The sequence below is a fragment of the Ammospiza nelsoni genome, chromosome 17, assembly GCF_027579445.1.
Source record: "Ammospiza nelsoni isolate bAmmNel1 chromosome 17, bAmmNel1.pri, whole genome shotgun sequence".
NCBI classification, from domain to species: Eukaryota; Metazoa; Chordata; class Aves; order Passeriformes; family Passerellidae; genus Ammospiza; species Ammospiza nelsoni.
Genome location: NC_080649.1, coordinates 15027505 through 15048597, shown reverse-complemented (window position 1 = coordinate 15048597; position 21093 = coordinate 15027505). Strand labels below are relative to the sequence as shown.

The 21093-nt window shown below is 51.0% G+C and overlaps 1 protein-coding gene across 1 annotated transcript in view; it reads right to left on the bottom strand.

Annotated features, from left to right (window-relative positions):
• Positions 1-461: 461 nt before the first annotated feature.
• SEC14L5 (SEC14 like lipid binding 5) overlaps positions 462-21093 on the bottom strand; it is a 39506-nt gene continuing 18874 nt past the window's right edge. The window contains exons 4-17 of the mRNA XM_059484367.1: positions 19742-19891; positions 19503-19634; positions 17296-17424; positions 16308-16518; positions 14581-14693; positions 9926-10115; positions 9024-9112; positions 8557-8627; positions 7744-7915; positions 7006-7140; positions 5909-6046; positions 4989-5234; positions 3908-4086; positions 462-2943 (exon numbers count right to left, since the gene is read on the bottom strand). Of these exons, the coding sequence (XP_059340350.1) occupies positions 2838-2943; positions 3908-4086; positions 4989-5234; positions 5909-6046; positions 7006-7140; positions 7744-7915; positions 8557-8627; positions 9024-9112; positions 9926-10115; positions 14581-14693; positions 16308-16518; positions 17296-17424; positions 19503-19634; positions 19742-19891 (2061 nt within the window). The 3' untranslated portion in view covers positions 462-2837. The remainder of the gene's footprint in view (positions 2944-3907; positions 4087-4988; positions 5235-5908; positions 6047-7005; positions 7141-7743; positions 7916-8556; positions 8628-9023; positions 9113-9925; positions 10116-14580; positions 14694-16307; positions 16519-17295; positions 17425-19502; positions 19635-19741; positions 19892-21093) is intronic.

Genomic DNA, 21093 nt, shown 5'->3' with positions numbered 1-21093 from the left:
CCCGGGGGCTCAGCCTCCTCCTCCTCTTCCTCCTCCTCCAGCGGAGAGCAGCAAAACACAGCTCAGACTGTGCCCTGAACCTCAGCTGAGACCATCCAACATCCATTCTCATCCTCTGTGTTTGCCCTCCCAGCCCAGGGAATGGGGCACACCTGGAGAGCTCTGGCAATGCAGGTGCCGCCTGTGGCTGTGTGACCCTGGCACAGCATCCTGCACTCCCCTGCCCCCACGGGCATGGCACCAGCTCTGAGGTAGGTGTTGTGTTTGCATAGGGAATATCTGAACCAGGGACAGCCCCACAATTTCCTGGGAGCCACTTTTTAACCAGCAGCTCCTTCCCTGCACACAGCCCGAGCTCAGCGGCCTCACTGCAGGGAGGGCTTTGCTGCACCACCCACAATGAGCCCATTGCCCAACTTCTGATTTCTGAGGATCCAAAATCCCTCCCAGACTCAGCTCACTGTGAAGAAAACTGAGTTTATTTTCTAAGCACACTGATGTAGTTTGAGGGGGAAAAGGTGATGTAGAAGAATTCTGTGTCTCTGGTATCTGCAGTTCACAAGGTCAGGTTTAGAAAGCACAGCACAGCATCCAGGCTGTTGCTTCCTTTTTTCCTGTTAATATTCAAGAGAAAAAGGAAAAAATTACTGCATTATTTAAATTGATTTCAGAGTAAATTGTCAGATGGGATAAAGCAGGCAGCCTGGAGAGGTCACAATCTGCTTCACAGACCTGTGCATGATCTCTGATGGGCAGAGGAGTGGGACTGCCAAGGGACAAGAGGAAAAACTGGGACTGGGATGTCCCCAGAGCCAGGAACACCCTGAGGAACCATCCCTAACCCCACCCTTCAGAGATCTGCCAGGGCCAAATTCCTCCACTGACAAAAGTCAAACTTCTGGTGAGCAGAAAACAGCACATCCCACGTTTCAAAACAAAATTACCAAAAAAAAACAAATTCAGGGCAAAGGAAGAGATCCTTCTTACCCAGAGCAAACCCAGGACCAGGATGTGAGCAACCCCGTGAGAAGGGAAGGTAAAATCCTGAAACAGCACAGGGGGACAGGGCTGGGTTTGCTCCTGAGGCTTTGGGAATCTGAAACTGTTTCTAAATTAGATTTTATTCTGGGTCAAGGATTTTCCATGAGGGATACACACATGCACTTTTGCTTCCAGAATTCCTGACTTTCCAGAGGAAATGTAGGAATTACATTTACATTTGTCCATCTTTATCAGACTCCAGTTATGCTGAAATGCCAGAGACAGAAATTTCATTTGTCTGGGAGAAACATGAAAGTCCATGCAACAACTGAGAATTGGAAATCAGAACTTCCCTGAGCTCTACATAACAAAGTTACCTGTTCACAGGGAGAGATGCAAGGTGCAGAGTGATTCCCTTGGCTCCAATCCTTAAAAAACCCCATGTCAAGTTCTTTGTCTCCCATTGTCCCAAATATTTTGGCTCTTTTCTCATTTGGCAGAGCCTGGTGCTTCAAAACCAGTGATTATAAAAAAACAGGGTGGGAAGGAACAACTTCACAGATTCCTGAATAAAAACTTGGTGAGTATTTGACACCTGCTCTCATTATTTTTTCACCTGGACAAGAACATGGATAACTTTGTTCCCCAACCTGAGTAGAGGAACAATCAGAGATTAGGGACAAACGTGGCATTTTTGGTGTGTAGGAAGACAGTGCATCTTCATGACAACTCCTGAACTCAATCCTTGTTTCTTAGTCCTAAAAAACAGTCTAAAAAAGCATGGGACTCTCACCTATCCTTGCAAGGAAGGTGACACAAGCCCTTACCCCAATGCAGCCCTTTTGCAAGAACATCCATTGATCACAAAGATCAGGACCCAAGCAGAAAGATTGCTTGGGATTGAAGACAATCAGTTATTCCTTTCTAAAACAAAGTTCATCCCATTAAAAAAGGTGACTGTATTTAATAGTCATTTCTGACATAATAAGTTAAAAATTAATTTAAAATTAGCTAGTGTAGAATAAATAGGCTTCAGTAAGTGCTTACATACATACATGCCTCTCTGAATGGTTTCAAGTGAGCTCATGTTTAGAAGAAGCAAGTTCTGTAATACTGCCAGAAAATCTTGTGCCTTCAGGAAATCAAATATTGCTTTTCTTAGCCCTTTAGGACTGGATTCAGTTCCCATCCACTTGGGAATGGGACAGACCTACTCATTATTGCTGTAAACCTGAGTAAAAAGAAACAATAGTTTGGAAGATGCCACTCACTGCAGGCAGATTCAATGCCTGGAATTTCTAAAAAAAAACAAAAACCTTTTGACTTTGTTTCTCAGCAGGGTTACAAAAATCCAACACATTTCCCAGAGCATCCTGCCAGACCAGGAGAGTTTTTGGTTTGGCCTGGAAGTGATTTCTGAACCATGCTGCCTGTACCCAGGTGTTGGGAGGTCCTGCCAAGGCCCTGCCCCTGGAATGCCCCCCTGACTGCCCAGTGTGGAAGCAGAACCCTGTGGGCACCCAGGACATTCCCTTGTTTTGCCACCCAGGAATTCCCTCAAGGTGCAGCAGGTAAGGCAACATCAGCCTCCTCTGGGGGAAAGAACTGAAAAGAGCCCTTTGGAGTGGAGTGGGTTCCTGCAAACTCACAGGCACCCAGAACCCACAGGTGGTGAGGGAGGCCACTGAGGAGCAGGCAGCTGACCTCAAACCCCCAAACCTGCCCTTAGAATTTCAGTTTTTGTGGTTGAAGCAGCCCCCAGAGGCCTCTCTGTGTCCAAATGGCTGTGGCTGCCCCACGGCTCAGCCCTGGAGCTCTTTGGTTTGGGTGCCCCTGGTGCTGCAGCCCTGGCTCTGCTATCTGGAGAGGTGGGAGCTGCTCTGGGACTGGCTGGAAGATGTGGTGACTCCACTCAGCTGGGAAAAGCCACTGGTGCAGGATTCCAGGCTGGACATGGATCCCCTGGCATGGGACAGAACAGATGTGCTGTTAGCAAGGCTGCATTGAGGGATTCCTCCCACAGATCAGCTCCCCTCTCCAACATTTGCACAATTGCTTTTGGGCCCATCATTTCCCACTTGCTCTCTAAGAATCTCTGTGTCATGATGAAAAATTAATCAGTCAGAGACATTTTTTCCCATTTACAGATATGATTCCTTGTGTCTGAGTATTGTTCTGGGGAAAGGGACACAGCTGGAGCCTCAGAGGTGAAAGAAAAGCTCCAGAGGACTCCAAATGCAGCCTTGTGAACCCAAGAGCTCCAGGCTGCTGAACAGCAGAGTCCCAACTCAGCACCTCCAGCTCCTCCTGCCCAAGGCAGGCTGGGCTCAGGAATAGCCCCAAGAAGAGCAGGACTGGAGAGAGGCATTTCTGCTGCTCTGACCCCACAGCACCTGGCCAGGTCACACCTCAAGCCACCACCTTCACATCTGCTCTGCCCAACGCCTCCAGCTCCAGGGAAGGGCCAAGGCTTGCACAGAGCTCAGACTGACAGATGGGGGGTGATTCTGGCATTGAAGGGGCCAGGCACACCCTGCCAAGGCTGGCTGTTCACCTGTCCAGAAGTGCTCATCCTTCTCAAGTGCCAAACAAAATCATCTGGGATACAGCCCAGCTGATATTTAAATTACTCCAAAAGCAGCTTCTAAAAATATTCCCAACTAAGATAAAAACCCTCTTGAGTCAAAAATCTCCTGCTCTTCAGGCAGCTGCAAGCAAGACCCAAAGCACAAATTTCACTGATGGACCCAGATTGAAGGGAACTTTTAAATACCTACAGCACCAGAGGAGACTGGTTGCAAAAATGCCACCAATTTTGTGTCCATGCACTTGTCATTTAAACACACCCCCTGAGGGGGTCTCTGATATCCAAATGTTTAACTCACCCCCAATGCAACTCGTAGTAAACCCCTTGTAAATGCCCTACCTGAAGTCCTTGGAGGCCAGCACCTCGTAGTAGTAGATGAGCTTGCACTTGTGGCTGGAGCCCTGCAGGGAGGCCAGGACATCGTCCACACGGGGCAGGCTGGAGCTGGAGCAGGGCAGGGGCCCGTGCATCCTCCACTGCAGGATGTAGAAGCCAGGCCAGCGAGTGACATGGGAGCCCTGCAGAGAGGGAGGGACAGCAGGTGAGCACGGGGGAATGGGGGAATGGCTCACTGACCCAGCACAGGTGGCATTCACCTGTGTCACCTCCCTGAGACACAGCCCTGTAGTACCAGCAGGAAAAAAAAACCCCAACTTATTTAGCTTAATTTCCATTAAGAATTTTAGCTTGGAGTCTCTTTCCAATGACTCACTTTAAATAAGGATTTCCCATTTTCACAGGGCATCCAGAAAAATGATCACAGAATGGTTTGGGTGGGAATGGACCTTAAAGCCCATCCCATCCTCATCCCCATCCCCATCCCCATCCCCCTGTCTCAGGTCACTCCCAGCCCTGCCCAGCCTGGCCTTGGGCACTGCCAGGGATCCAGGGGCAGCCACAGCTGCTCTGGGCACCCTGTGCCAGGGCCTGCCCACCCTCACAGGGAACAATTCCCAATATCCCATTCATCCCTGCCCTCTGGCAGTGGGAGCCATTCCCTGTGTCCTGTCCCTCCATCCCTTGTCCCCAGTCCCTTTCCAGCTCTCCTGGAGCCCCTTCAGGCTCTGGCAGGGGCTCTGAGGTGTCCCTGGAGCTTCTCCTCTCCAGGTGAGCACCCCCAGCTCTGCCAGCCTGGCTCCAGAGGGGCTCCAGCCCTTGGGGCATCTCCATGGGCTCCCCTGGACTCTCTCCAGCAGCTTCAGGTCCTGCTGCTGTTGGCCCCAGGGCTGGGGCAGCTCTGCAGGTGGGGTCTCACCTGAGTAGGGCAGAAGGGCAGAATCCACCCTTCCCTGCTGCTGGGAATGACCACAGCCCCCTTTTCCAGCAGTTCCTGATTTCCCACACCATCAATTCCCTCCCCACCACTCCACTCTGGAGCTGGCAGGACCCTGAGGCCATGGCAGGACCCCAGCCCTCTGACCTGGATGCTCTCTCCTTCCCTGCAGACCAGGGGAGACTCCACCCTGCTGTAATCCACCCCCAGCACCCAGCTCTTGTCAATGAGCTGCACATTGTCCCCTGCACCACAGGGACTTGGTGCTGTGGCTTCTTTTTGACTTGGCTCAGGAGCTCGTTTGGAGTGGAAGAGGCTGAACACCACATCTCCCTTCAGGATGTCAAAGTCCCAGGTGATGACAGATTCCCCCTCCAGGATCTCCACGAGTATCTGAGAAAGGAACAGAACAAGCCCCTTGCAGGGTCAGGTGGCAGCACTGTGCTCCTCCCCACTCTGGGGCAAACACACTTGGCTCCACAATCCTTCAGCTGGTCTTGGTTCCTGAGGGGGATACACACCACCTCCCACAGTACACCCACTCAGGTGTTTTTACCTTTTCTCCCCATATCAGAGTTACTTGTAAATGAGTTACTTGTTCTAGGAAAACCTCAGTGGAACTGAGGAAAGAGCCAAATCAGAGTGACTCCCCATCAGAGAGGCCAGAAGACTGATCTGACACTGATTTGCTCCTTTTTGGGACATCCTGTTTGGTGGTGACTCCCAGCACACACCTTCCTTTATCACCCCCATTACTGTCCCAGCTACACCACTAGGAATAGGAGCTGAACTATCACAAGGGAAACTGAGAGCCCTTTATTTCTCCCAAGAGGAGGAGGAGGGGGAGGAGGAAGAGACTGGACCTTTCAGAAGATCAGGCCACAGCAGAGATAAGAGCCCTGCTGCTCACACTGCTGCTCTTCACTCCCACACTTGCAGCTGCTCCCTTGCAGGAACAGCAACTGCTGCTGAGCTCCCTGTGCTGGGAGCCCTTGGCTGCTGCAGCCAGCCCAGCAGAGGGGACACATGTCACTGTGCCACCCCAGCAGCTCAGGTGTGCTCTGTACCTCGTGTGGGGCTCCTCTGAGGACACTGGCAGAGTGGTAGATGGTTTCTGTCCACAGCCGGATGTGATCCGAGTTCTCCGGCTCGTCCTCGCTCTGGTACAGGGACTTGGGGACAAGTCCCCCCTCTGAGACAGTGCACTGCAACATCACACAGACAGACAGACAGACAGGGGCTCAGCATGCTCCAGCAGTGAGCCAGCACCTCCTGTGGCTGTCAGACATGGGCTGAGCCCTCAGCTGGGCCAGAACTGCACAGTGGCTCTGATGGGAACCACCGAGGTTTCTGTGAGCTCCCTGTAGAGAGCTGTGCTCTGACCCTGCTCCAGTGTTGGGGAAGATGAAACAGGAAAGCCTTATAAATAGGATTGCCTGGCAAAAGATTTTGAGAATATAGAAACTATAAGTGAGATTGAAATGAAAGCAAGCTTTGAGATACCTCAGTTACTGAACAACTGGAAAACAATGGCATGGCCAGCTGAAGGTGATCCCCTTTTGATGGAACAACACCCTCTGCCTGCAGACAGGCCCAAGGGTCAGAGCAGACCCTATAGCTTGGCAGAAGGGGCCCAAAGAGGAGTTTATAGGGTTTAAAATGTAACACAGTATGGTAATGTAATGATTCTTATAGGCTGTATGGAAATGCTACAGGATTTGTATCTTGTACTAGATTGGTTAGTGAGAATCAGAGTATTCAACGCAGAAGAAGATTTATTGTATTGTAATGGAAACCTCACTCTCTTACTCTCTTACCCTCTCATCCTCTCTCCCCCTCTCTTCTCTCAGCCTGCTCTGAGCTGTGTTTGGCAGCTCCCAGCAGGGCCCTGCCCCCAGGCCCTTTGCAATAAACCCCAAGTTCCTGACCTGCAGCAGAGATCTCTGTCTCTGTCCCCACTGTGCTACCCCCCAATGCTCTACGCCCCAGGATCCCAGGGCAGCACCAGCACTGCAGGGAGCAGCCCTGTGTACATCTGCCCTGTGCCCACAGCAGGGCCATGCTCGAAGGTTTAACCCCTTCCAGAAGGCAGTGGAAGGCCAGGGGGGTGAGGAACAGGAAATCAGTTCCAGATTGCACCTGCACAGGAGGAAGGAAAACTCACCATGCAGTCTCCTCCCAGGAAGTCTGGGATCACATCCTTGTCCACATAGTCCACCAGCCCTCCTGAGCCCTGGTAGTTATTGCCACTGTAGATGAGGAACTTCTGCCTTGTGTTCTCATTGATAAAGGGACTGACCTGCAAGACAAAGGGCACACAGGACATGGCTGTCACTGAGGGCAGCTGGGGATGCTGGCTGAGCCATCTCATCACATGTCTCAGCAGTGTGCAGAGCTTCACAGCTCTGAGGCACTTCCCAAACAGAGGGATACCAAACTGAAAATGTTCTCTCTCTCTGTATCACCATCTCACAGCACTTTCTGCTTCATGTAAAGGAAGTCTGCAGTCACTGCCTCACCCACAAACCTCACAAGAAATGTGACAACCATGTTCTCACACTGCCAGAGCAGTCAGCAGGCACCAGGCAGAACCAGATTTATTATTTACTACTGATTATTACTACTTATTACCCTTCAGTGTCCTACAGCATGAGATTAAAAGGTGTCTGTCTTTGCCCATTTACATGAAAGCCCACCAAGGGTGGAATGGGCAATTCTGATCCAGGCTTCTCATCCTGTCCTGGTGGATGGCAGTGACCAGAACCCAGTGAGCTGCAGGCACCCCATGGCCTGGTTCTGCTGTGGCTCTTCAGGAGCTCCCCAGAAGCTGCCTGGAGATTTTCCCTCCCTGCCTCTGCAGATGTAGCCATCTGTGATCCTGCAGAGCCCAGGTTTCACCCACCAGGGTCCAGAGCACAGGGAAGACCCGTGGTGCCCTCACAATCAGGAGCCTCCCCAGGGTCTCAGGGTAGTTGTCCTCCACCACCTCGATGATCCTGAGCAGGGCCTTCACCCCAGGCCGCCAGAGGTGCCTCATATTGAGCCCTTCCAAGTCCACCAGGCATGTCCAGGATCTAAAACAAACAGGCAGAAAAAGACCTGTCAGAACTTTAGAGTGTGGTGGGTGCTCAGTTTAGGATCCACAGTGACCCCACAGCCCCTGCAGGACCCAGGGAAGCCTGTTGGGACATGAGCAGCTCCAATAAAAGCACATCTCCACCTGGGCAGCAGAATCCAGGTGAGCTCCAGGTAACACACACCCCCAACCCCAAGGGCAGGAACACCTGTCACTCTGGAAGAAGGTGGTGAAGGTAATGCAGGCCTATTGCTAAAAATAATGCAAAAATGCATTTTAAATGAAGATAGAATCTGGCAGACAGGCTCCTGCATTAAAAAACCCAGAATTTCAAAGATGTGGATTAAAATCACCAAAACAGAAAGATTAAATTAATCTGAGATGGGATATGAAAATGATGTAAGGAAGGATCAATACTTGCTTTCCAACAAAACTGTGGGATTTGTCTGCATTTAAGTCCAACAAATAAATATATAAATATCTTATGGGCTAGATGGGGACCACAGACACACTGCTGTCTGCACTGTAACCCTAAGGACATCACCCCAAACCACAGCAGCATCCTTCACCATGGCCCTGAGAGTCTGCAAGGGCTCAGGAAAACCAGTTATAAACCAATGATAAACCAATGATACTGACGTGATGGGGCGACCGAAGATGTTGGTGTTTTCCTCACATCTCTTCTGTCCCTCCTCATTAATGGACAGAACCTGGAATCAAAGACAGCACAGACAGGGATTAGCCTGAGAATGGCTGAGTAACCAGGATGGCTGGAAAATCTTATTTTTAAAAGTACAGAAAACAGAGGGCAGGGATGGATGGGATATTGGGAATTGGGAATTGTTCCCTGGCAGGGTGGGCAGGCCCTGGCACGGGGTGCCCAAAGAGATTGTGGCTGCTCCTGGATCCCTGGCAGTGCCCAAGGCCAGGCTGGACAGGACTTGGAGCAGCCTGGGACAGTGGAAGATGTCCCTGCTCATGACAGGGTGGGCTGAGATGAACTTTAAGGTTCCTTCCCACCCAAACCATTCCAGGACTCCTGATGCACCATGCCAAGACTTCCCAGCACCCTGAGGGGACAGGTGGCACACAAAGGCACAGCTCACGTGTCGCAGCAGGGACTCCTCTCCCAGGGCCTTCACCAAACCCTTGGTGTCCATCTGCCCGAGGCGGAGGATGTAGAGCGGCCGCCCATCTTCAAGCAAAGGGGTTAGAGAGGGCAGCACTTTAGTCTCCCAGGATATCACTCTCATACCTTTTTTAAAAGCCACATTAAATATTTGAAAAGGATAAAAATCACTGCCAAAAGCAACCTGTTCAGAGAAATTGCTTTGCACTGACTGATCTGTGCAGAGGAAATACAATTACAGGGACTCACAGGCACTGAACTGCTTTGTTAACTTTAAAAATGTCAATACAGCTTTCCTCAACATCCCAGGCCACCAGTGAGGTACCAGGGGCATAAAATAAAATAACCCTCCATAAAATCAGAGGGTTTTGGGAAAGCTGCAAAAGGCAGGCCTCAGAGACAGCAGAGCTGTGATTAGAGCTGAGCGGTAGCCATAGGATAGGTCAGCAGTAAAATGTAGGAATGTAAGGATAAATAGAACAATGGTCTGTGTATTAATGCTTGTCTAGCATAACTCCTAAGCTGCAGAAAAGTGTATCTAGTGAGATATTAGCAAGTTTTAAGCTTAATAATGGAGCTCTGTGCATTGTGTTTTAAGGCTTACAAGCAGGTATTGTATCCAAAATAAGCAAGCATTGTTTAACCAAAGGTTATAGTGATTGGATAGAACTACTGTCAATGTGCTTTTGCTTTGTGTGATTGGTCAGAAAACTTTTAAAGTAAGTTCTAACATTGAGTTCTTGGTGTGCTACTGGCATCTTCCCATTGTCATCACCATGTAATGAGAGTGGTGGTGGAAAATCAAAAAGCTCAAGGCACGTTCCCAGCAGTCCCATCCCATTTGTGATTTGTACAGAGCCCCTGGCTGGCAATCCTCACCTTTGTCCTGGTAGTGCCAGCCCCCAGTGTAGTACTCCTGCAGCAGGGCTGGGGGTCTCCAGGACTGCAGGATGAGATCCACCTGGTACTGCTTGCGCCAGGCCAGCGACTGGCACAGCATCTCCCGCGCTTTGTCGATGTTGAAGTCGCGGGCGCGCAGGAACCGCAGGATGTGCTCATCCTTGGGGATCTGCCAGGAGAGAAAACCCCAGGGTCAGCACTGCAATGTTCCATCTGGCCTGCAGAGGAGGCTGCAGTTGACACAGTTTTAAATCTCTTCAAAGTAAGACAGCAAATTAAAGTTCCCTTCTGCCTCCCTCCCTCGGCAGCTAACCCAGCTGGAAGCAGCAGAGGGTGCAGGAGCACAACAGCAGGGACCAGCTCACTTCACTGGCTGTGAGAAGCCCTTCCCCAGTGCAATTCCCAGGAGCTCCAGCAAACCCTGGCCTGGCTGATGTTTCCCCTGGCTGGTTATCCACAAGGATCTCCAAAATACTGCGTGAAAGTCAGGGAGCTGCAAGTTCACCTGCCCAGGGCAAATCAGCACATGACGGGAACAGGTACCAAACAGCCACAGGTAACACACTGAGCACAGAGGCACTGCAGGGAATCACAACTGGGCAGTCTGAATGATGCCACCAGAACCAATTCCAGCTCTTGTGCAGGCCCTGCTGCTGGTGTTGGGACAGGAAAGCTGCTGAGTGCTTCAAAGGCTTCCCTGCCCCATTACACCACAATAACTCTTGATCCAAATCAGCCCAAACTACAACACACCCTCTCCCAATCACTCACCCCAGCACTAGCCCTAATCCTCACACCACAGGCACAAAAGCTTCCCAAAGCAAGTCTGCAGAATGGCTTATCCCAACCTCCTCCCAGATCTGCCATGTTCTCTTTAGCTGAGGAATCAAAGAGAGCTTGGCAGGAGTGCCAAGCAGCAGGAATTAACAACAAACCTGATGGGTTCCACAGAAGTGCCAAATCTGACTAAGAGCCTGTCAGCTGCAAATCCAACTGGATTAGAGCTGCATGTGCTGCTGGATTCACAGTCCCTCACTCCAACTTCTCCAAAAGTGTTTGGCCTCATTCTCTACAAGTTTCCATAAAAAAATGCAGTTCTGTGGAGCAGGGATTGTCTCTTCCAGAGTATCCATGTTGTGCTAGCACAAGCCAAGCACTCCCAGCCCTGCTGGGACACAAACCCCCATGTTCAGCAGTCAAAGCCCCTTTGTTTGTCCACTGCCATGCTCAGGGAAACAGAAAGCTGGGTAGAAAGCAAGGCTGGCAGCTGTGTCAGGAGGGAGCAATCTTGGATTCACAAGCAAGAGATGGTAAGAATTGGCTCACCTAAAGAAGGGGCAGAGTTCAGGCAGCCTAAACCAATCTTTAAGCACCTTAGGAGCAGGGGGCAGGTTAACACTGGTTCTAACACTGCATCTGTGTGTCCTGGAAAGGAGAGGGCAGCCTTCCCAAAGATGATCTCAGGAGTATGTAGAGGAATTCAGTATGACAGCAAGTTTAAAGCCAGCAGAGTGCTCATCAGATAATTCAGGATTGTGTTCCTGTGGCTCAGAGGCAGCTGTCACTCATCAGGCCCAGCCCAGACACCCACAACAACTCCTGGATCCCTGCAGGAGAGGGATGGCTGCTGGAAGGTTTGATGTTTTCCTGTTTCAAACCTCCCCTGTGCAGGACTCCAGGGAAGAGGCAAATCCAGCACTTCTGTTTGGACCAAGGGCAGGAAGCTCCAAGAAGACTCATTCCACAGCAGAATTAGTCTTTTATCCTTGTCCAACCAAAGCAGTAACTCCCACATGCAAGAAAACGAAGGTTTAATTTCAGCCTGCTTTTGTATTCCCTGGTAAAACTGCTGCACTCTCCTGCATGCTGCAAAGCCTTGAACAGAGCTTTAAGTTGCTGCAGTTTTAACACCATTTACAGTTTGTTCCTTCAACTCCTCAGATTTTTTAAGGAACAACATATCTGATTGTAAAGGTAATGTCTGCTTTGGAAAGAATGGGGGAAAGATAGTGAAATAGGACAGAGGACAAAAATAAGAAGGGCCATTTTCCAAGAAACAGGAGATCTATTTTTTGATAATTCCTGATAGAGGAATAAGGCCATCCCTGCTCTGAATTAAAAGAACAGATTGTCACAGCAAGGTAAGAGCCTCTCCAGGGACAACCCCAGCCTTGCAGGATAAGCTCCTGATTTTGGCCAGCACTGTCAGGGAATCAGGAGAAGCAGCTGAGCAGTCAGGGGGTTCAATGTGAAGTTTCAGCAGCCAGCACCTCCCCTCCTGTGTGCCCACATCCTCCTGGGGCCCAGCAAGGCCACCCAGAGGCAGCTCCAGCGTCCCCAGAGCTCAGGATTCAGCTGCACTGCCCAGGGGACAGGGGCTGCCACTCCCTGCCCAGCTCCAGGCACCCAAGGGGCAGCTGCTCCACATTTGGCTTATGTGCTCTCACTTCTTCCTTCTCCAGCCTCTGACATGGAGGGGGAAAACCAACCTGTGGGTTGATACTTTTCAACCTAAACAAAGGTTTTAGGTGGTGCCTGTTCCAGGTGAAAGCAGGATCCCTGCAGGTCACAGCAGGGACAAAGCCACCCTGTCTCTGGGATGTCCTCCCATCCAGGACCCACTAGGTGAGAGATCTCCTACCCCAGTGGAGCCCACAACACTCCACTGTCCAGTGAAGTGTCCAGGGTTCCATGAAAAGCCTCCTGTGCTCTCTGAGACCCCACTCACACCTAGGGACTGACCCCTGCCTGTCCAGGGCCTCCCATCTGCCTGGAGGATCACAGCAGACACAGATCAAAGCAGCTTCCAGCAGAGCCCTTTGCTTGGTGAGGCTGTTCCTGCTCACACAGCTCACTCACTGCCCCAGCTCCTTCCTCAGGGGCAGAGCATCACAGGGACACAAGAGCAGCTGCCAGGGAGGTGTCACAGCCCCTCAAGAGGCCCTTTGCTACATCAGGTGTGTATATATACAATATATTATATATGACACGTACCATATATAATATATCACACATACCATATATAATATATCACACATCTGTTCCTGCAGTCTCTACCTGCCTCCAGCAGCCCCCACCCTTCTGGTCCAAGGTATCCCAGCTGCTGTTGATGCCACTGTACCCCAGTGGCCTTGGCCAGCTCTGGCAGATGTTTGGGGATGGGAATTTATCAGCTCTTACAATTCAACAGCACTGTTGGTGTATGGAGCTTATCAGCTGCTGGGAGCCTCTGACACTGCCCCAACACCTCCTGCTGTCTTCAGAGTGAGGTTTGCTGGGAGCTGTTTCTCCATCCACACTCCTGGCTACCAACAAAACCCACGTGCCTGCTCACACACAAGGGAACTTCAGGACAATAGCACTAAATCTTTGTTACATTTGATTTCTACAGAGGTGATTCACATTCACTTTTCCAAGAAAAAACAGCATTCTAAATCATGTTCAGACTCCCTGTACTCAGATGAGACATGCTCAGCTCTGAGACACACAGCATGCAGGACTGGCAAAGTTCCATGTAAGCAGCAGTGCCTTTTGGAAAGGCCAGGTAAAGGAAAAAGAATGAAAATCTTCCCAAAGCCAGGAATGCAGAGCACCTCACCTAACCCATCCTGACTGACTGAGCTGATTCCTTCTGAGCCAGGAAGCTTTTACTGTTGAAACCTCATCCATCTGTTCTCTGCTTCCAAGCAGGATCACTTGCCCCTCTTCCTCAGCATTCTTTATCCACTCAGCCCACCCAACTACTCTCTCTGGTGCTATCCTTGGTCCTTCTTTCCTTCCCTCCTAATCCCTCTCCATCAGGAAATCTGGAGTTAAACCCCTTTTGAGGCATTCAAGATGCTCTAGACCCTTTCTTTTCCCAGGCACATATCAGTTACCCTGCTGGTCTGACAGAGACTTTCCTTTAACCAGAAGGAGCCCAGGACATTCCAGCAGAGCAGAGACACATCCATCCCTCAGTGCCCGTGGTGCTTCTCAGGGAAGTATCAGAGAACCATGGAATTTCCTTGAGCAGGAAGGGATCATCCAGTCCAACCCCTGACCCTGCACAGACACCCCAACAATCTCACCCTGAGCCTGAGGGCAGTGCCTAAGCACTCCTGGATCTCTGGCAGCCTCAGGGCAGTGCAGTGCCAGCACCCTCTGGGGAAAGAACCTCTCCTGATTTCCAACCAAAACCTGCCCTGGTACAGTTCCAACCATTTCCTGTCCCTGGTCACAGAGCAGAGGTTCGAGCTGCTCCTCAGGAGGAGCTGCATCCCCAGTGAGCTCTGTGCTCTCCTCTCCTCCAGCTGAACAGACCAAGTGGCCTCAGCTGCTCCTCCTATGGCTTCCCCTTGAGACCCTTCCCCACCATCATGTTCCTCCTTTGGACACTTCTTGACAGCTTTAGATCTTTCTGATACTGTGGTGTTCAGGACTAGAGGTGAGGCCACTGTGGCACAGAGCAGAGCAGGACAGTGCCCTCAGTGACTTTGGGCTGCCAGGGCTGGCTCATGCTCAGCTCAACATCCACCAGCACCCCCAGCTGGTGGTGCCACACTGCAGCCTCTCATTCCCCAGTGTGTCTGTGCAGCCAGGGCTCCCCATCCCAGCTGGGGATGCCCCTCAGTGCCCCTCTGTGCCCTGCCCACCTTTCCCTTGTGGGTCTCCTGGAGCCACTGGCGCAGGCGGATCAGGCAGCTCTCCTGCAGCGGGGTCAGCTGGCCCAGGTAGCGCTCGATGTAGTCAGAGTCCAGTTTGTCACCTGCAGGGGACACAACAGCTCAGAGCAACTGGGACAGCCAGCAGGGAGGGGAGCAGGTGCTTCTGCACAGTGGGCTCCCTATGGTTTACAGGGGATTTGCTCAGAAGCCTCATCCCAGCCGCCTGAGGGAGGGATGGAGGGATGGGGGGACACTCTCCTGGTGATTGGGGCACAAGGCCATGGCAGCACGTGCTGTATCACTCCACCTGGCTCTGCCTCCAATATTCCATTCAGCCCTGTATTGCTCCAGCAGGAGCTTTAAAAGATCTCTCATGAGCTCTGGCATTCAGCTCACCAACCTCTCCAAGACCTGGGCACTTCCATCTCCACGTGTCCTAAATCTCACCCACAACTGCAGTGACAAGTGGTTTGCTGGGAAACCAAGCCATTCTTCTGCCCAGGGACACCAGAGACTGAGGGAGAACAACAGCACATTTCTGACAGCCAGGGAGGATTCTGGCAGGAGAAGTCCTGTGCACACCAAGCAGCTCAATGCTACTCCAGCTCAGAGACAAAGGACAAGGGGTTGGTGACTGCCAGCACCGAGGGACAGGGGGATGTGACAGAGGGATGTGACAGGGGATGTGTCACCCAGGCCTGGCAGCTGCCAGCCAGCAGAACAGGGCAGCTAGGGGGAGCAGCCCAAGCAGCAGATGGGGTGGAAGGCATGGGAAGCAGGGCTGGGGACACCTCAGAGCTGGCTCTTTGTCAGCCACAAGGTTCCAGTAGATGCCATCACCTACAGAAGGAGGCCTGGACACCCACAGGATAAGCAGGATAACAGAAATTGCATTTGGAAGTGAGACATCCCATGGAACCCCCAGAGTCAGCAAGGTGGGGAGCAGGCCCAGGGGAGCTAATCCTGTCCTGAGCAGGAATATGGGCAGAAAAACAAGGGCTACTCTCCTCTTCTGCTAGCTGGGACCCACCACTCTGAGGACAACATTAATCTCAATCATTTCTGCTAATCAGCTTCTCTGTGGATTCTTATCTTTTTCCAGAAAAGCTCCCAGAGAATGTCAGGTGAAAGCAGAACTACTGATATTTCCAAATTCCAAGCTTTTTGCTAGGTTACACTCAGCAAAACAAGTGCTGCCTTTCCTTCTCAGGAATGACAACAAGTGTTTCTATTACAACTCTGGATTCAAAGGTCCCTCCTATTTCTTTTTGCCTAGTATTTTATTTAGTCTAGAAAATATCATCAGACCAACACATGGAAAGATAAAGTTTGATTCAGGCATTTTGTGGGAAAAATGCATTAGGAGACATTCCTCAAGTTTGTCTTGGCCTGATACAGGACCAAAAAACATCCAAACCTGTCCCCAAGAATATTAATTTTGGAACAGATAAAATATTTAATTCCAGCATACTGAAGACACCTTCTCTAGTTTAAAGTATAAAATACCTGATCAAATCGAATTTTTTTCTAAGCTCCAAAACACACTGCCTGCACAGTTTTTTTTTTTGTTTTAGGGGAAAGAAAAAGTTCCATTGTTTATTTTCCTTGAAAAAAGAAAATAGCTTTCCCTCCTCCTCCCCCACACTCCAGATGAAAAACCTGATGCCAAGAGAAATGGAAATAAGCTCCTGGTCAGTGAGAGCTGCAGTGCCTACCGTCGGGGCTGGCAGGCTCCGGGGGCGGGCAGGGGCTGCCAGGAGGGTCCCTGCTGGTGCCAGCAGCCCCGGATTCCTGCGGGGTGGCACCGGGGGCCCGTGCCAGCGCCGGGCCTCGCTCCTCCTCCGCCGCGGGAGGGCTCCAGCGAGGGATGAACGTGATCCCCTGCGAGATCAGCTCCTTCAGGTAGTGCTCGATCACCTCCTTGCCCTGGAGGGGAGAACTCTTGTTAGGAAAAGCCTCCTCCAGAGCCAGCAAGGCGCTGGAGTTTGCTCAGGACATATGATGAATGCTGCTAAGGATAAATAGAGAGGAAATCTCTCCTTCCATCCCCATGATCCTGTCAAAAAACCTCCAGTATCCAAGCCCCCTGTGAATGATGAATTACAAATAATGACCAGGAAAATCCCAGTTATGGATGCCTTTCTACTACTTTTACCCCATTCTCCTGCTCTCAAACCCAATTAGCTGCCCTGTTCCTCTGCACACAGAGCCCCTGTCCCAAGCCCAAGCCCTGGAGACACAGGGAGTGTTTTTCAGCCAGGACTTTCCCTTCCTGCACAAAAGAGTGTCCTCAGTGCCCAGCAGCCCTGCACCCACAGCGCCCAGTGCCCTGCTCCCCTGGCACAGCCACATTCCACCAGCTCTGCTCTGGGCTCTTTGCCTTCCTTTGCCCACCTGAGGGACTCCACAGCCACAAGCAAGGGCACAAAGCTCCACTGGGTGTGTTTAGAGAAAGGAAAACAGAGGGTCTGGGTGTTCAGGCAGCCAGGGAGGCCCAGGGACAGCCAGGGTGGCCCAGGGACAGCCAGGGGAGCCCAGGGACAGCCAGGGAGGCCCAGGGACAGCCAGGGTGGCCCAGGGACAGCCAGGGGAGCCCAGGGGCACCCAGGGAGGCCCAGGGACAGCCAGGGGAGCCCAGGGACAGCCAGGGGAGCCCAGGGACACCCAGGGAGGCCCAGGGACAGCCAGGGGGGGCCACCTTACCCGTTTGATGTTGGAGGTGTACTGCTTCATGGCAATTTTCTCCACGGTGCTTTCAAAGCCAAAAAAGGATTTGATGTCAAGGGAGGCTGACTGCTCAAAGCAGGTCCAGTCCTCGTTCTCAGGGTGAACCTGCAGCCAGGGGAACACAACACACAGGAGGGATGGGGGCATAGGGCTCATGGCCCTGGCACCACAGAGAGGGGGCAGAGGAGGCACTGCCACATCTGGAGTGACCAGCCAGGTTCATTCCCCTTGTGACAACCCTTTGTGAACTGGACATCCAGACTTTTGCCAAGCCAACATTCTTCATGTGCACAAGGAAATCAAGATTTAAACCCATGTCTGCCTCAGCAGACCTGAACTGCACAAAAAAAGCAGTGGAACTGCCCACATCAAGCATTCATATCAAAGTCTCCTTTTGGAAAGGTAGAGTGGCCTTGTGGAACATGCAATTAAAACTCTTACACCTGCAAAGAAGAAAAATGCAAACCAGGTTTCTTTTTTAGTTTTGGATGGGAGACTCAGCCACTAACATCAGCCTTCTCCCCAAAACACTGGGGACATGGCAGAGCAGGGAGTTTCCCCACTCTTCAGCTCAACACACACCTTTCCCTCATTTCCCCTCTGCTGCTCTATATATGACAGAATCCTTCCCTCTTTCAAACTTAACCCTTTCCTGAGAAGGCTCTGCCTCCTCTCTGCAGGTGCTGCTGTTCACAAACTGACAGGAAAGAAAAACAACTCCAGCCCCCACACAGAGATACCACAAAAGAAAAATTCCCTGGGGAGATATTAAGTAACTGCAGGAGCAGGATCACATTTCTCCAAGTTGCCTCAGAGAAGGCAGCAGAAAAGGAAAGATGAGAATAAACCTCCTTCCGGTGCACTCTGGCAGGGAAAAGGGAACTGGTAAAAATAGAGCAGGGAACCATCTTGAGGATGCAGCCAGCAGCTCCCACCCTGTTCCCCTCAAAGCCCAGATGCTGACGTTTCCTTCCTAAGGACACGGCCAAAATCAGCAAGTGTAACAATCTCAGAGTTGACCTGGGAGCGTTTCAGACCTGTCAGTGCCTTTGATAATGATGGAAGTTAATTTACAGCAGTTTTTAGGATGTTTTTTGGCAGTTTTTAGGCGGCCTTCTGCAGTCACCAAGGGATCTCTGGCCCAGGAACACCCTCACCATCCAAAATGTTCACAGCTTTTCTACTCCTCCTCTTGCCTGAAGCTCCTCACAGCCTGTTTACTCCCAAGAAGCTGAGCTGCTGTCCAGTTGCCAAAAGGGCAGGTAGGTAACAGGAGCTGGACATTAGTGTAAGGAAAGACAAGCAGGATCTGATTGCTTCCAGAAACACCTGAGCTGGGCCCTCAGAGCAGCATTGCAGTGAAACAGCACAGAAACAGCCACACAGGGAGACAGCCTGGCCACAAATAAGGCTCAAGTCCTTTCCCAAATCTTTAGAGCACAAAAATAATGACAAACAAGGTGCTAAAACTTTCACTTATTTGTGGGCAAAATAAATTGTCAGGCTTTGCTCAGGCCCTCATAATAATGAACAGTGAGGGTTTAATTCTAGACATCCAGATTTATAGACATGCCCAAGCTCTAGATGTTTTTGTCAGCCTGAATTTCAATCAAAAAGAAACTGAGGGAACACCAGCAGTTCTGCAGTATCAGTTCTGTTTTCCACTTTCACTCCAAGCAGGGAATCACAATCAACCTGAAGAAGTTTCTCAAGCCCTATGAAAGCACAGAATGGTTTGGATGGACACACAGAATCATTAGGTTGGAAGAGACCTTTAAGATCATCAAGGCCTTAAAACCCAAATAGTTCCACCCCCTGCCATGGGCAGGAAGAAATTTCCCTATGCCAGGCTGCTCCAAGCCCTGCCCAGCCTGGCCTTCGGCACTGCCAGGGATGCAGGGGCAGCCACAGCTGCTCTGGGCACCCTGTGCCAGGGCCTCCCCACCCTCATAAGGAAGAATTCCTTCCTAATATCCAACTTGTCTGTGGGAAGCCATTCCTCCTGGTCTTGTCTCTCCAAAGCAATTGAACAATCCCACACTCAGTACCCAACAGCCTTTCCAGCCCCAGAGTCTCCAATCCCATTGTTGCAGGGGTGCTCAAACCCACCCATGCACCTTCCCCCAGCATGTGAGTGCACAGCTGGCCCCTCCCAGCACAGCCAGCCCCAGCAGGGCTCTCACTGAGTAGCTGCAGGTCTCCCTGACCACCACCCTGTTGGCAAAGGTCTCGTTGTGGGCCTCGATGCGCAGCGTTCGCTCCCTCCAGTTCACCGTGTTCCTCTGGATGAAGAACACGTGCTCCACCCCTGCAATCTGAACAGGAGGGGAAACACTGAGACACGAGTGTAGCTTTAGGAGCCTTTATCTATCTGAGCCAGCCCACAGAATGCAGGCCTCTCTGCTCCCCAGGTTCCACCTGCCTTCTTCAGCAGCCTGGGAGCGTCCACGTTCAGCTTGCAGCTGCGCTCGATGACGTGGATGGCTCCGTCCTCACTCCTGGATTCGTGCAGGATTTCACTCCCCAGGAACACTGGGATCTCTGGGCACGTAGGAAAGCGTTTCTCGTAGGCCTAGAAGTGAAAATAAAGTAAAATTCAGCTTCTGAATTAAATAATTCCCTTACAGTGAAAGTCCAACAAAACACAGCCCTCTGAACTCTGGAGGTTCCCCAGTTTTCTCAGAGGTGAAGTTAAAGCAGAGTAGGTACAAGCAGGGACAGCACCATGTCAGTCACCAGCCAAACATGTCCTAACATAACTTTCCCTTCACACATGAAGTAGAAACAGAATCCTGCTGTTGAAGAATACTAGGAAGGGAATCATCACTTCAACAGCAGGAAGCTCCTAACTAGCAAAGGCAAACAGAGCTCTGCTGATTTCTGCTGGCTAAAGACTGGAATATTATAATCTCTGGGTCAATACTGTCTGTATGAAGCCTTAAAACGTGATGTGCTGAACAGTTCTTGTTGCCCTAAACAATCAAGGGTAAGACCACCAATTATTGGCTACTGACTTTGCCTCAATTTATCATTTCTAAACCAACTCTGTCCTGGCTCTGAAATGTTCCCTGTTCTATCAGCACATTCCTGTGAAAAGCCCTTTCTCCAAAGCTTCTTTAGCAGCTCTAGCAGAAATCCACTCTTCCCTGGCACTTGCAGAGAAGTTAACTTGCATGAGCAGTACTCACTGCTGCTGCTCCTTCCCTAAGTGCTTCATCTCTTACTATATTCTAAGATGTTTGCAGGATGGAATATTTTCCTTGGATTTCTGAAAAGCCTCTTGCACGTTGTGCTGCTGTTACAAATATGTGGTAGCTGCACAGCTGCACAAGCTGCCCAGAATTCCACTGCAGCTGTTCCAGGAAGAGAACCTGTGCTCTCCTTCCACTCAGAGCTCCACATTTCCACCCTAAGATGTTTCTGCCATCTTTCCAAGGCAATTCCTCTAGGAACTGCTGTCATCTTACCACCTTCCAGAAGACACCACCATTTTGTACAGCACAGAAAAATAAAAACATCCATGAGTTCTCTGGCCCAAAAGCAAACACTGCTGTGCTGATGCTGGAGCTGGGCTGTCAGCTCCCCATTAACACAGCCATGCAAAGCCTGGATGCCCCTGCACAGATTCATGTCCCTGCTCCCAAAATAGTCCAGGCACTTAAGGACACATTCCAGATCTGCTCCCAGACCTCTGGACGGGAAAGGAGCTATTTCAGATTATCATGTTGCTCCAGTATCAGGAGGGAAGTGCAGGCAGCTGCCAGCTGGAGTCCT